General features: G+C 43.7%; 1 protein-coding gene across 1 annotated transcript in view; it reads right to left on the bottom strand.

Moving 5' to 3' along the window:
* The window catches only part of LOC147122310 (rho GTPase-activating protein 29-like), a 121078-nt gene extending 110875 nt beyond the window's left edge, over positions 1-10203 (bottom strand). Inside the window, exons 1-2 of the mRNA XM_085983292.1 lie at positions 9962-10203; positions 7802-8150 (exon numbers count right to left, since the gene is read on the bottom strand). Of these exons, the coding sequence (XP_085839418.1) occupies positions 7802-8063 (262 nt within the window). The 5' untranslated portion in view covers positions 8064-8150; positions 9962-10203. The remainder of the gene's footprint in view (positions 1-7801; positions 8151-9961) is intronic.
* Positions 10204-15182: the final 4979 nt, after the last annotated feature.

The following is a 15182-nucleotide window of genomic DNA, read 5'->3' as shown; positions in this document are numbered from 1 at the left end:
TGGTCTACATTAATGACTTGGATATGAATGTAAAGGGTATGATCAGTAAGTTCGCGGATGATACAAAAATTGGTAGGGTGGTAAATAGCGAGGAGGGTAGCCTCAGTCTGCAGGACGATATAGATGGGTTGGTCAGATGGGCGGAACAGTGGCAAATGGAATTTAACCCGGAAAAGTGCGAGGTGATGCACTTTGGGGGGACTAACAAGGCAAAGGAATACACAATGAATGGAAAGACCCTAGGCAAGACGGAGGGTCAGAGGGATCTGGGTGTGCAAGTACACAGATCCCTGAAGGCGGCGGAACAGGTGGATAAGGTGGTAAAAAAGGCATATGGGATACTTGCCTTCATTAGCCGAGGCATTGAATATAAGAGCAAGGAGGTTATGATGGAGCTGTATAAAACACTGGTTAGGCCACAGCTGGAATACTGTGTGCAGTTCTGGTCGCCACACTACAGGAAGGATGTGATCGCGTTAGAGAGGGTGCAGAGGAGGTTCACCAGGATGTTACCAGGGCTGGAGCGCTTCAGCTATGAAGAGAGACTGGGCAGATTGGGTTTGTTTTCCTTGGAGCAGAGGAGGCTGAGGGGGGACATGATTGAGGTGTACAAAATTATGAGGGGCATAGATAGGATGGATGCTGAGGAGCTTTTTCCCTTAGTAGAGGGGTCAATAACTAGGGGGCATAGATTCAAGGTAAAGGGCGGGAGGTTTAGAGGGGATTTGAGAAAGAACTTTTTCACCCAGAGGGTGGTTGGAGTCTGGAACTCACTGCCTGAAAGGGTTGTGGAGGCAGAAACCCTCACATTTAAGAAGCATTTGGATGTGCACTTGAAATGCCATAGCATACAAGGCTACGGGCCAAATGCTGGAATATGGGATTAGATTAGACAGGGCTTGATGGCCGGCGCGGACACGATGGGCCGAAGGGCCTCTATCCGTGCTGTATTACTCTATGACTCTATAATGTGATATTTTCATCATTTTATTGCACTCATTCTTTTGGCCTTTGTAAGCAAGACCAATTTTAATTTAGAAATATATTGAATTTATGTCTCAATTAATGTGTGGCTATGTTACAAGAAGGGCCATGTGCTTCTCAAATTGAATATTTATTGATAGCCAATTCAGATTGGAAAAAGGCAGAACTGTACTGATAGCGGAGTGCTTATGGTACTAGGCTTGTAACCCAGAGGTCAGGGGTTCAAATTCCACCATGGCAAGTTGTGAAATTTAATTCTCTGGTCATTTGCAGGCCAGCAGCAGAAAAACAACCATGAACCATGGCTGTCCTAAAATCCCAACTACATCCTACAAAAAACTCAGTAATTCCCCACCTAACACTATTGTGGGAGCATCACATCAAAGACTATAGCACTTCAAGAAGGCCCACCACCTTCTTGGGGAAACTAGGGATGGGCAATAAATGCAGCCTTGCAGATCACATCTCAAAACCAATTAAAAAATATATATATGTTATGGCTTTGGATCTTTTGCCCACTTTCCCATAGAAAGGATTTGGAAAAAAAGTTACCTTTGAATTTTGTGTTTTGAAGCACAGTGTATTCATGAAAATTAAAAGTGCTCAGTTAGTACTTAGTAAGATGCTTTCATGTGGTTTCCCCATAGCTTATAAATAATAACAATACAATAGGACAAGCTAACAAATTGCTTAAGTCTCTATCGTGGGGGCTCAGGAGTGAGGCACAACTTTTCCTTTTCTGCTGTGAACAGAATATAAAAGAGACAAAGACAGGTGCACAGGCAGTCAGGATCAGCAAAGGTGCTGACGAAAGGTTAGAAATGCTGGAGGACAGTTTGAAGTCCTCTTGTTTAAGTCAAATAAGATACTGTGGCGGTACCACCGGTTGTCCCTTACATTGAGATACATAATTCCCTTTAACTTACCTTACTGTATATATCTGTTACTATACTCAGGCTTCTCTCCTGTACTCTGCGTGATGACGTCATGACGTCAGAGCTTGGAACCTGCTGGCAGTTGAGCTCAGAACCTGCTAGCAGTTGAGCTCGGAAACTTCTAGTTAGTCCTCGTGGAGTCCCCACTGGGGAAAGACCTACACCACGGTGCTCCTAGTCAGCCATCTTACCTGCTACCTTACCTGTTGTATTTAACCGTTCCTGTAAATAAACAACTTATTTATAGTTCGTCGAAGTCGAACTCGATTATTTAGTGGCGATGCACACGAATCGCTACATTGGTGACCCAACGACGTGAGTACGGGAGCTCATCAATTCCAACACTACAATTGGTGAACCCGTATCCGTGAACGATTTTCATGGTAGCAACGCGCGCCTGAACCTCGTCTTCCCACAAGACAACCGACGCACAACCACGGAACAGCAACCGCCTAACACCGATTCCTCCAAAGGCGACCCCGTCTTTGCGAACGTATTCGCAAGGTAAGCGCAGCCTGGAGCAGATCCCGTTTGACACGGACAAAACTCAACCGGACCCCGTTTTTTTTTGTGAACAATTTTCACAAAAGCACGCCATGGAAGCACCAGCCGTTTTGCTGACGCTACCGCAATCCAGGGAGCCACAGTCTCCCTCGTGCTTTATAAAGGCAGAAGCCCCGTTCGACGAGAACATCGATGCGGCGCCGACCACGCACTTGCTTATGGTCCCCGTACTCGTCTTTCCTACCGCCACACGGATCATCCGCCCCTCTACGTCCAAAGCAACAGCAAGTATACATCTCTCCAAGCGCGGGATACAGCATGTTCGGGCCCACAAAATCGGAGCGCGCCCTGCGGGGATACCACGAGGACCCATCCCTCGCGAACCACGAGGACCTATCCCTCGTGAAAAATGACGACTCCTTCTCCGCCGACGACGCACCAGCCCTTCAGCCTGCTGGTTGTGTTACCTACCACACTTTTCGGCGAGAAAGAGAAGCGTGCTGCCTTCGTGGCAGTTTTCCCTTCAACAAACGCAAACATCTACTGACGCTGCAAGCATCGAGGACGGGTCTAACGGGCATCCCGCGGCCGCGATCATCCACGTGAAAGTTGCTGTCCGCACCGATCACTGATCAACGCAGCAACTTTTCACCCTCCGTTGTGTTATCGTCGTAGCACTATGGCACGCACCGTTCCAGCCTCCTGAAGGTTTCGCTCACCTGTCAGCGAGTTCACCGACCTCGCCTGTCAAGTCCTTCTGGATCGCTCGTTTGGTGTTCCTGCAGAGTTAGTCAGAACAAGGACTTCTTTCAACATCAACGGAGCCATCGCCCGCCCGACCTGCCCGTCACTCTGACAAGGCCTGCTGTTTTGCACGTCTCCACGGTCCTTCGCCTGACGGATACATTTTATTTGCCACGATGCGCGTAAGGATCCGCTCACGAGCAGCATCTTCAGACCTCGCCTACCAAGTCGAGACAGCACGACCGCCGTGACCACCAGCTCGTCAGACCATCTCATCCTTGGACTTTCGTTAAAGCGAATTCTGGGGGGGCCTATGTGGCGGTACCACCGGTTGTCCCTTACATTGAGATACATAATTCCCTTTAACTTACCTTACTGTATGTATCTGTTACTATACTCAGGCTTCTCTCCTGTACTCGGCGTGATGACGTCACGCCGTCCATCACGTGACTCCTCAACGGCAGGAAGAACGTGATGACGTCAGAGCTTGGAACCTGCTGGCAGTTGAGCTCGGAACCTGCTGGCAGTTGAGCTCGGAACCTGCTAGTCAGTCCTCGTGGCGTCCCCGCTGGGGAAAGACCTACACCACGGTGCTCCTACAGTCAGCCATTTTACCTGCTACCTTACCCGTTGTATTTAACCGTTCCTGTAAATAAACTTATTTATAGTTCGTCGAAGTCGAACTCGATTATTTAGTGGCAATGCACACGAATCGCTACGATACCACACTTTCCCACATAACTGGGTTATATTATGTATTTTGAATTAAGATAAGGTGTATTGATTCAATTAAGTGACTGTAATTATAGATGCTGTCCTGTTTGTTTGCCTTGCTATGAAATAAAGTAGCTCATCAATTTGTAGCAGGGCCCATCTCACAAAATGTTTGTGCTTGGTCCACCATCAGAGAGATATGAATATTTGATTCAGGTCGCAAAGGAGCATATTAGCCTTTATTGCAAGGGGTTGCAGTAAAAGAGTAAGGAAGTATTGCTGCAATTATATAGGGCTTTGGTGAGACAACACCTGGAGTAGTGTATACAGTTTTGGTTTCCTTACCTATACTTGCCATAGAGTGGGTGCAACAAAGGTTCAATAGATTGATTGCTAGGATGAGAGGGCTGTCCTATGAAGGGAGATTGAGTAGAATGTGGCCATATTCTCTGGAGCTTAGAAGAATGGGAAGTGATCTCATTAACATGTGTAACATTCTTGAGCTTGATAGGGTAGATGCCAAGAGGCCGTTTCTTCTGGCTGGTAGTATCTAGAACTAGGGGGTCACAGTTTCACAATAAGAGGTCAGCCATTTAGGACTGAGATGAGGAGAAAATTCTTCACTCAGAGTTGTGAATCTCTGGAATTCTTTACCCCAGAGGGCTTTGGATGCTCAGTCGTTGAACATATTCGAGACCGAGATGGATAGATTTTTGGGCGCTAAGGGAATCAAGAGATATGGGGATAGGGCAGGAAAGTGGAGTTGATGTAAAAGTTCAGCCATGATCTTTTTGAATGGCAGAGCAGGCTCAAGGAGTCGTATGGCTACTCCTGCTCCTACTTATTATGTTACACGCCTGGGTTACACTACCTGTACAAGTATGTACAGGGTAAATCACAGAACTCACAGAAACCCCACAGTGCAGATAGAGGCCATTTCGGCCCATCGAGCCTGCACCGACACATATCCCACCCGATCCCCGTAACCCCTACACCAACACATATCCCACCCTATCCCCGTAACCCCACGTATTTAATCCCCCTAACACTAAGGGTCAATTTATCATAGCCAATCAACCTAACCCGCACATCTTTGGACTGTGGGAGGAAACCGGAGCACCCGGAGGAAACCCACGCAAACACGGGGAGAATGTGCAAACTCCACACAGTCACCCGAGGCTGGATTCGAACCCGGGTCCCTGGCGCTGTGAGGCAACAGTGCTAACCACTATGCCACCGTACGGATCAGCTCTCCAAAAGGAAGACCTCAGGCCACTTATGGGAGAAAATTATGCCACTGAACTCAGATATTTACACCAGAACCAAATTTGTACTACCCCTTTAGTTTACAATGCTGTCCCAATCAGCTTTAAAGCCACCGCTACTGCCAGTAGGAGGAATTGTTGTCTGGTCACAGACAAAACACTTAGCCAATTTGTGATAATTGTTTAATTGAAATGTGCATGCTTCAACCATCAGAGTAGGTTCAGTGACCAAAATTATCGAAAACCATGACTTACGCAGTTGCTTGTTTTCTGCTCCTATGCTATGGAATTTCCCCCTCACCCACAATGTAAAAAGTGTGTCTTGGTAATATGTCACCTAAGCAATTCTGTAATATAAAGAGGGTAGGAGTGCAAAGATCTGAAGGCGTAGTATCAGTTTTGTCTTTTGACTTCTGTCGACTCCACTATGCTGAAACACACCAACATACTGTATATATTTTGTAATTATGTAGACTTGCAGTCAACTTCATTCTGTCACTCAATCTATTATAAACCACTGCAGCTTTGTTCTTGTGGTTTAAGACTTCAGAAAAATGCTGAACTCTGCCAATTATTTGCTCGGCCAAAGGAAAAATAATAGGAAGATGTGTCCCGCCCAGCCAAGAGCACGAACACTCAATTTTAACACTGCTGACCAACTCTGTCTACACAAGGAACCGTAGACTTCCAATTTCAGTTTCTAGGTGAGCTGCAGGTATTTTTAAGCGATTATGTTTTTATTAAACAAAGTTGAACAAATTGTAATTTGATCACATGGTAAATTGCTTTACAAAGCAGACTATAAAATGGCAATGGACATCATCCAGCCACCCACTTGGACATGGAATTCTGCATGGAAGAATAAGTTGCTTCATTTTCTTGGATGAATGTGTAGTTTTCACTGAGCACTCAGCAACATTCAGGTTCAACAAAGTTCACTTACCAAAGGAAATAGACTTTGAGTTTGAGGTCCACAAGTAATGGGTATTTGATACTACATCAAAGCGTCAGTTCTTATGGGGGTGGAGAAGGAAGGGAGAGAAGGCAGAACCAAGATGGTATGGTATACAATGGCAATTCTGCAATGCATCTACCCAACACATTAATCCATGGATACAATTTTTACAAATACATAATTTTGAGAAAGGGAAACAGAGAACTACATTGTATACATGTGAAAATGACATATTACAGACAGCTAGCATTAAAAATTGAACACAACACATTACTCAATTTTGAACTAGCATTATCAGACTCAAAATAATTTATGTGCATAGCAGATTACCTGCCACAATTTCTAGTATTCTTACATAAGAAGTTTACTAAATTTAAATCTGAACATGGCTTTTTTCCCAATCTGGGAAAACACAATACATTTCAAATGGCCTTTCCATTTTATTCCGACTAATGGTCCAAAACACAACTTAAAAAAAAACACATTTTTATTTTCAAATTAATTTACCATCTCAAAAAAAACTTTACTGAAACTTCATGTCCAATTTTCCATTAATGAAAATAATATCAACAAGTAAATGATCAATGCTCATGTCCTAATTAAAGAGATCTCCGGCAATGACCCTTACTACAAATCCAAAATATAATTTTTCAGTAGTGGCATAAAACATCCAAAATGCATTTTTGCTCAACAATGTGCTGAAATGCCACCTTGCCCACAGCCTACCCAACACCCACAACACATTTGAAGTTTTTTGTGTTTATACTGAATGAGTCAGCTAGGAAAATCCATATTGTTGAAATATTGCTATCAGGAGCCCAAATTTGGGGGTGCGCAGGAGTTTTAGCTTTGAGAAACAAGACACTAATCTCAAACCCCTACATGAAATTTCAGCTCACATACACACACAAAAAACCCAAACACTATACAACTGTCATCCCATCACTGAACTGATCGTGATCTCAAGAACTCACACAGGAAACAAGTATATAACATAGAAACTTTTTGAAATCACCAAACAATCCTACTCAAGAGTCCACATGACATTTTGCTTTTGTAGTCTAGCATCTGAACTGCTCAATTAAGTTACACTGCAGAAACTCACTACGGCTTCATCAGCACCCATCAAACCCACAACCTCCACCACCTAGCACGACAAGGGCAGAAGGTGCATGGAAGCACCATCACCTCTAAGCCACATACCATCCTGACTTGGACATATAAATCACCATTCCTTCATTGCTGCTGGATCAAAATCCTGGAACTTCTTATGCAACAGCATTGTGGGAGCACCTTCACCACATAGACCGCAGCAGCTGTTCAAGAAGGCGCGCCACCACCTACTCAGGCCAACTAGGAATGGGCAATAAATGCTGGTCTTGCCAGCAACACCCAAATCCTGAGAATGAAAAAAAATCTTCACTTTCAAGTATTGTTTATATTTCTAATCAACATTAGATTAGTTATTTTTATTATTGGGCACCCTAGGTGAAAGACCAAGGCCCATACTTGATGCTTTAGAAGAGAAAGGTCCTTCTGTACAATAAAATATAAATTCAGTAACACTAATCCTTTATTCAGGCTTTAGGCAGAGTCAAAACCTGCAAGAATTTGTCACTGCCACTATTCTGCTCATTTCAAGTTATCAAATCAAACTAATCCTTGGAAATTGAGGGATAAGCATTAAGTAAATGACACACCTTCTGAAAGAAAGGCTTCTTTCAAATGCTCCAGTACATCTGCAAACTTCCTGACATCATTCACCAACTGCATAATGTATTCTGGGTCCACAACTGGGCTGTCATAACAATCTGAGTTAGAGCTGATGCTGCTGATAGAACCGCTTTTGGCACTTCGGCCCATACTCGTGTTTCCTGAGCTGGGTAATGCAAAGAAATTTGAACTGGAGAAATGGGCAAACCCCAAACCACGTTTATTGCTTCCGACAGTCTGTCGCAACATCCCAGCTGTTGCGCTGCTTGCGAACTTCTCGGGGCAATCTGTAGATAACGCTAAAAGACCATCTGCAAAATTTTAGGATGACAGATCCTAGAACAAGAACAGAAAACAAAGCTTTAGTCAATATGTTCACAATAACTTCAATACATTTTTTTTGCTTCCATGTTAAAATCTCTTCCAACAATAACTTGCACTTATATAGCACCTTTATATTTGTAGAAAAATGTCCCCAAGGCAATTCCCAGAGGCGTAATAAAAACATTTTAGTGGGCACTGAAGAATCACCACTTTCCCCTCACCCCACAACTGCAATTTTGCTTCATACGGAAAGATTAATACTATTTCAATCATCTCCTTTGGGTACAATGGCCCACTAAGTTACTGCATAAGGCTCAACTCACTTGTCTACTGCATTATCAGCAGTTCACTGGAGTGGTTAGCACTGAGGCACTTGCCACTTCTCAAACATTTAGATGTAGTTTTGTAGCAGGGAGTAATGCTTCAAATTCCATGCGACTAAAACACTGCATTGTAGTTTTATTCTCTATTGCAAAACACTTCAAAAGTCAGCAGAACTAGGATTCATTATTATAATATTAGCACAAACAATTTACATATCAACAAAGGTTATAAAAGAACATTTACGATGAGACAACTAGTGCACAGCCCAGAAAGAGTGGCTGGGAATCCCAGCAGAGCTGTCAAGAGGACAAATTACAAACTAATTAAAATTGTAGCACTAAGTGATGCAAAGAAATAGGGTTATAGCATAAAAACACTCCTGTAGTAATAAATTTTATCGACTATTTTTATTTTTCTAACTTGATAACCTACATCCACACCGCAACTTCTGTCGCAGAGACTTTCCTGTTTACTTCTGAGAAGCAAGCTTGCTTTTTTCAAGAGCATATTTTAACCAGTATTTCACCACACGTTTCTTCAGCAGCGAACAGTACAGATGGATAATAAAAACGCAGGACTGCACATCTGAATATAATGATCAGCTGGGTTCGATAGTCACACTTCGGAGAAAAAAAAGCACTTTCAAACACATTTCACAGCCATATGAAGTGTATTTTTACATGCACTGGGCCAAAACCGGTGATCGGCTGAAACAAGTGCAGACGTGGTGGTTTTCAAAGCATCCACGATTAATAACCCGACTTGTGACGTGCGGCGCTCTCTTATCTTGTAATGGATTTCTTGCATTCCTGCAGTTTAAATAGCTCCACACCCATCCACCACCACCACCACACCACCAACCCCCCACGCCCCAACCCTTCCCCATAGTGTTTTGTTTTAAGCCACTGCGGAACAGGGTGAGCCTCTCGCGCGCTCTCAGGATCCGGGGGTAGAAATCGGGAGGATATAAATCCCGCCACGAACCTACCCCGGGCAACGAGGGCGCGCACCTGCCCCCCACCCCCGGTCAACGAGGACGCGCGCCTGCCCCCCTGGGCAACGAGGACGCGCACCTGCCCCCCTGGGCAACGAGGACGCGCACCTGCCCCCCCTGGGCAATGAGGGCGCGCGTCTGCCCCCCCCCACCCCGGCAACGAGGGCGCGCGTCTGCCCCCCCCCACCCCGGCAACGAGGGCGCGCGTCTGCCCCCCCCCACCCCGGCAACGAGGGCGCGCGCCGCACCATTCCACTCGGCACAGCGCGAGCACCCGAGCCTCGAGTAACGGTCACTTTTTACAGGGGACCAGGGGGAGAAAGCAAGCGTCCGTCGGAATAAACGCCCTCAAGTTTCAGCAAACCTCAAAAATATTTTTTTTTTTAATCCAACTAAACTTCAAGTAACGCCGATTTTGTTTCCTTCACATTTAAAAAAAAAAGAAAAAAACATCTTTATTTGGGGGAAAAAACACAGACGGAGGGAGCAATCAAACTGAACTCACCCGCTTCACAAAGGTATGGCGATCCGATTTCGTTAATCTTTTTACTGCCATTGCTTTTACTGGTTTGCTGCCCCACACACACCAAAAAAAAACCCCGATCAGCCGACAGGTTTAAAAGCCAAAGTTTGACGCCTTTTCTCTCCGCGGCTGCTCGGTGTGAGAATGCCCGCCTGGCGCCGTTTACCTTCACACTTGTCCTGGGGCCCCGCCCCGCCCCGCCCCACGTGACCGCAAATCGGACAGCCTATTGGCCGAGTGCCGCGAAGAGCCCCCGCCCCGCCCACTACCCCCTCCCCCCAACACAGAAATCTGGCTCCAGCAGCAGCAACAGGTGAAGCTCCAGGGAAAGGGATCGGGTTGCAAGGGGATGGTGGACGTATTTTTTTGAGTTTAAGTGGAAGTTGTGAGTGCCTCCACGTCTAAGAGGAGAAATCCAATCAAAATGCAACCATTTAGGGAAAACTGCACCGCCCAAGCAATGCACAGTCTCTCATTCAGTGCAAATGAAGGTTTTTTTTCCTTCACCCCAAGTAACTTTTACTGCATTCACAGATTTAACACTTCAAAATCTAACACCAGGAGAGGTGCTGCCGCGATCAAAGACTTGACTGTTAGTTTACACCAGTAATAAATAATATTGTGATAGTACCTGCCACATTTCCTCCCAAAATGTGCTATTCATAATGGTCTAGACTTTTTTTGAAACAAAAGACTAGGATTTGTAATTTACATGTCTATAAAGAATGGCACAATGGTATTACCATAGACTGACGCGGGGATTTGTGCCTGAGAACCCTCATGCTGTTAAGGGTGGGGAAAGAGGGTAACACGAGACAGAATTCACTGGGCAATTCTTGCAAACGTTCTGGCAGCTACTCAAGAGTGGCATTGGTGAAGGTCGACTAACAAGTGCTAATGCCATCCTCTTGTCCTTAACTGAAGCGTAGCCGGAGGTAGACCAGAAAAAGTTAGAAAAAATGATAATCTGTGGAACATTTTAGTATAAAATAAACAGATCTTTTGAAGAACGAGTGAGCCGTTTTCCTCTGATACTTAGTGATAAGGTGTTGTGCATTTTTTCACTGTAACATAGAGATCACGGTGGCATAGTGGTTAGCACTGTTGCCTCACAGCGCCAGGGACCCGGGTTCGAATCCGGCCTCGGGTGACTGTGTGGAGTTTGCACATTCTCCCCGTGTTTGCGTGGGTTTCCTCCGGGTGCTCCGGTTTCCTCCCACAGTCCAAAGATGTGCGGGTTAGGTTGATTGGCTATGATAAATTGACCCTTAGTGTTAGGGGGATTAAATACATGGGGTTACGGGGATAGGGTGGGATATGTGTTGGTGTAGGGGTTACGGGGATCGGGTGGGATATGTGTCGGTGCAGGCTCGATGGGCCGAAATGGCCTCTATCTGCACTGTGGGGTTTCTGTGATTCTGTGATCACTAACACAGTAGCTTCCCCACAACGTTTCTCTTTACCTGTGTCAGCCGATTAGATTTCTGAAATGAAAGATTAACTTTAGCTCATTTGTTGGGCCAATAGAGCATTCCATCTGTCCTGAAACGCAAGATGAAATCTATGTGCAATCCACATACCTGAGGTTAGCAACGCACAGTCTATGAAACACTAATTTACTGTTCTGCAGGATGACAGGAATGTAAAGGCCCTTTGATACGTTTTTGGTTCCAAGAGGAAGAAAAAGTCGATGTTCTTAAGATATTCTCACTTGTTTAAACATATTTATCAATAGCTTATTCACAATTTACGTTTTAAGATATTCACAGAAGTAATGTCACTGAAAAATATTTTCCTCTGACTCGCTCTGCAGACAGCAGTCTCGTAAATAGCAACAGATTTTACATGAATTTGCTATTTGGAAAAAGCACTTAAAATATTACCATGTTAAAAATCTAGCAACAGGTTTATTATAAATATACAATAATTGAGAGTGTGTAACACACCCAAAGAGGAGGTTATAAACTGCAAGAACAAATTGCAAAAGTGATCCAAATTAAGAGTGTGTTCCAGGATTAACTACACCTCCAAACAGTGTTTTGCTTTTAAATATAATAATGTATATAAACTAATATAGTTGCATTTACTTTTTCAGTGTTTTCTTTGAGTAGTTTACTGTTGCATTTTTAAAAACTTTTTTGGCATTGTCATAGTTGTTTTTTTTCACTTGTGTGACTCTTCTCTGGAAACGTGAATTTTATTCAGTATGATGCTACACCAGGCTTATGCGTAGGTCAGCAGAAAGAGGAGAGAATTTTATCGCTGGTTAAAGGCCAGTGGTCAAGATGTCAGAACTGAGTTCAAATCCAGCCCAGACTGATGGGATGAATGGGACCTATCCAAAATGAATTTGGGTCATCTCAATGCAGTTCCTGTTAGGCCTCAGTAGAGAATGACCCTTTATTGCTATTAAATTGGCAGTCTCACTTACAGACTGTAGGTGTAGAAAATTGAAAAAACGTCACACTGGTTCATTTTGTGGTGTTCTGAGGTTGAGACATATTGTTGAGGCAGAGTAGAGGAAGCACTACTCCCCATCTAACCCTACTACACCTGACCGGAGAGTGAATTATACTGCACTCGTCTGAAATGAGAAATGTTCCATTGCCTGCACTAACACCCCTCATCTTGATGAGCACAGAAACAAAACTCAATAAAAATGAACATACTCTATTTTCCATTGCTATATGATTATATATTGTATACAGATTATCGACTTGAATTAGTGGCATTATTTAGTCTTTCTGAGAGAATTGCATTGTTCAATGATGTGAAAACTCATCATTTGACCAAATACCTTCACTCATCTTATGATGCCACAGGATACAAGAGATGAATAGTCATGTTATTTAAACTTATTAAAAACATTTGAACAAAAATTGTATGAGTTCTATATATTTATATCGTTTAGAATATATTGAAAATCTTATGTCTGCATGCACATCCTGTCTACAAAACCTTACTTCTTCTTGTCCCATTTTTGTATCAGCTTTTTCCCTTAAATTCCTATGTCCACATTTGGAATGGAAGCTGCCTATGTAAACTTATTCTCTCCAATTTTCCTCAATTAAATATTGGGAAGACCAAAGCCATTGTCTTCGGTCCCCACCACAAACTCTGTTCCCTAGCCACCGACTCCATCCCTTTCCCTAGCATCTGTCTGAGACTGAGCCAGACTGTTCACAACCTTGGTGTCATATTTGACCCTGAAATGAGGTTCCGATCACATATCCGCAGCATAACTAAGACCACCTATTTCCACCTCCGTAACATCGCCCATCTCTGTCCCAGCCTCAGCTCATCTGCTGCTGAAACCCTCGTCCATGCCTTTGTTACCTCTAGACTTGGCTATTCCAATGCACTGACCTCCCACAATCGAAATAAACTTGAGGTGATCCAAAACTCGGCTGCCCGTGCCTTAACACGCACCAAGTCCTGTTCACCCATCACCCCTGTGCTCGCTGACTTCCATTCGCTCCCGGTTAAGCAACACCTCGATTTCAAAATTCTCATCCTTGTTTTCAAATCCCTCCATGGCCTCGCCCCTCCCTATCTCTGTAATCTCCTTCAGCCCTACAACCCCCCCCACCCCCACGAGATATCTACGCTCCTCAAATTCTGCCCTCTTGAGCATTCCTGACTATAATCGCTCCACCATTGGTGGCAGTGCCTTCAGCTGTCTAGGCCCTAAGCTCTGGAACTCCCTCCCTAAACCTCTCTGCCTCTCTCTCCTCCTTTAAGACGCTCCTTAAAACCTACCTCTTTGACCAACTTTTGATCATCTGCCCAAATTTCTTCTTTTGTGACTCGGTGTCAAATTTTTGTCTTATAACACTCATGTGAAGCGCCTTGGGATGCTTTACTACATTGAAGGCGCTCTATAAATACAAGTGGTTGTAAACTTATTGCACCTTCCCGTCAGTGGTGGCTCTGTAGCACCTCGGTTTTGCATCTCCCAATTCCTCAGCCTGTACTGCAGAGAAACTGTTTACAAAAAAAAGATACTGGGGAGGAGGTAAATTTTGAATTGGTTAAAAGTGAGATGAGAGATTAATAAATTGAAGGAAAGTATTAGAGAAGTTAATTAAGCTATAAGACAAAACATTGCCAGGACCTGACGACATACACCCGAAGATCCTGAGCGAAACGGGGGAAGACCTCAGAAATTATATTTCAGAGTTTTATTGAGAGTGGATGTGTGCCAGCGGACTGGAAAGTGGTCAATGTAGTACCCATTTTCAAAAGGGACAGAGTTAACCTGAGTAATGCCAGTTCATTTAACATTAGTGGTAGGGGAATTTTTTGAATCTCTCACTAAAGATGAAATGGCTAAATATATATGAATTATATATATGATAAATATCTGACAAAGATGAAGAGAAAATAATTAGATGCATCCAACACAGATTTCAGAAAGGAAGGTAATGCTTGACAAATCAAATAGTGTTCTTTGAGAGGTGGCAGATGTGGTGGATGGGAGAAATGTAGTGAATGTGGTGTAAATGGACTTTCAAAAAGGCTTTGACAAGATGCCACACAGGAGATTTGGAAAAGATTATAGGGTATGAAATTAGGAAGGAAACAGATTAGTCATTAAGGGCAGTTTCTTAGCGTGGTTCGAAGTGGGTAGTGGTGTTCCACAGTGTTCTGTTCTGGGATGACTTCTGTTCACTGTGTACATCAATAATTTGGATATAGGGCTAGAGAGAATGCTGTCCAAATTTGCAGATGATACTAAAATAGGAGCCATAGTAAATAATTCCAAGGATCAAAGGAATATGCAAGGTGATATTGATAAGATGGTGGAATGGGCAAAACAATGTCAGGTGGAAATCAGTGTCAGTAAATAGAGGTGGTGCATTTTGTTTTTTTTAGTACAAGTAATAATTATAACTTGAATGGGAAAAAGTTGGGTGATATATGAAGGAAAGAAAAAATTAGGGGTTCAGAGTCACAAGACATTAAAAGCAGCACCTCAAGTGGATAAGTCCATAACTAAAGCTAATGGAATATTGGGTTTTATGGCAAAAGATATAAAATATAAAAATTGATATGTAATGGTGAATCTATATAAAACTATAGCCAGACCACAGTTGCAGCATGTGTGCAGTTTTGGGCTCCACATCATATGAAGGATGTAAAGGCAATACAGAGAGTACAGCACAGAATTACTAGGATGCTGCCTGGTATAAGGAAGTACAAC

The sequence above is a fragment of the Somniosus microcephalus genome, chromosome 3 (assembly GCF_052327205.1).
Source record: "Somniosus microcephalus isolate GS21.2 chromosome 3, FLI_Smic_1.0, whole genome shotgun sequence".
Taxonomy (NCBI): Eukaryota; Metazoa; Chordata; class Chondrichthyes; order Squaliformes; family Somniosidae; genus Somniosus; species Somniosus microcephalus.
Note: the sequence above shows the minus strand (reverse complement) of the source record. Positions and strands in the feature narration are given on the sequence as shown.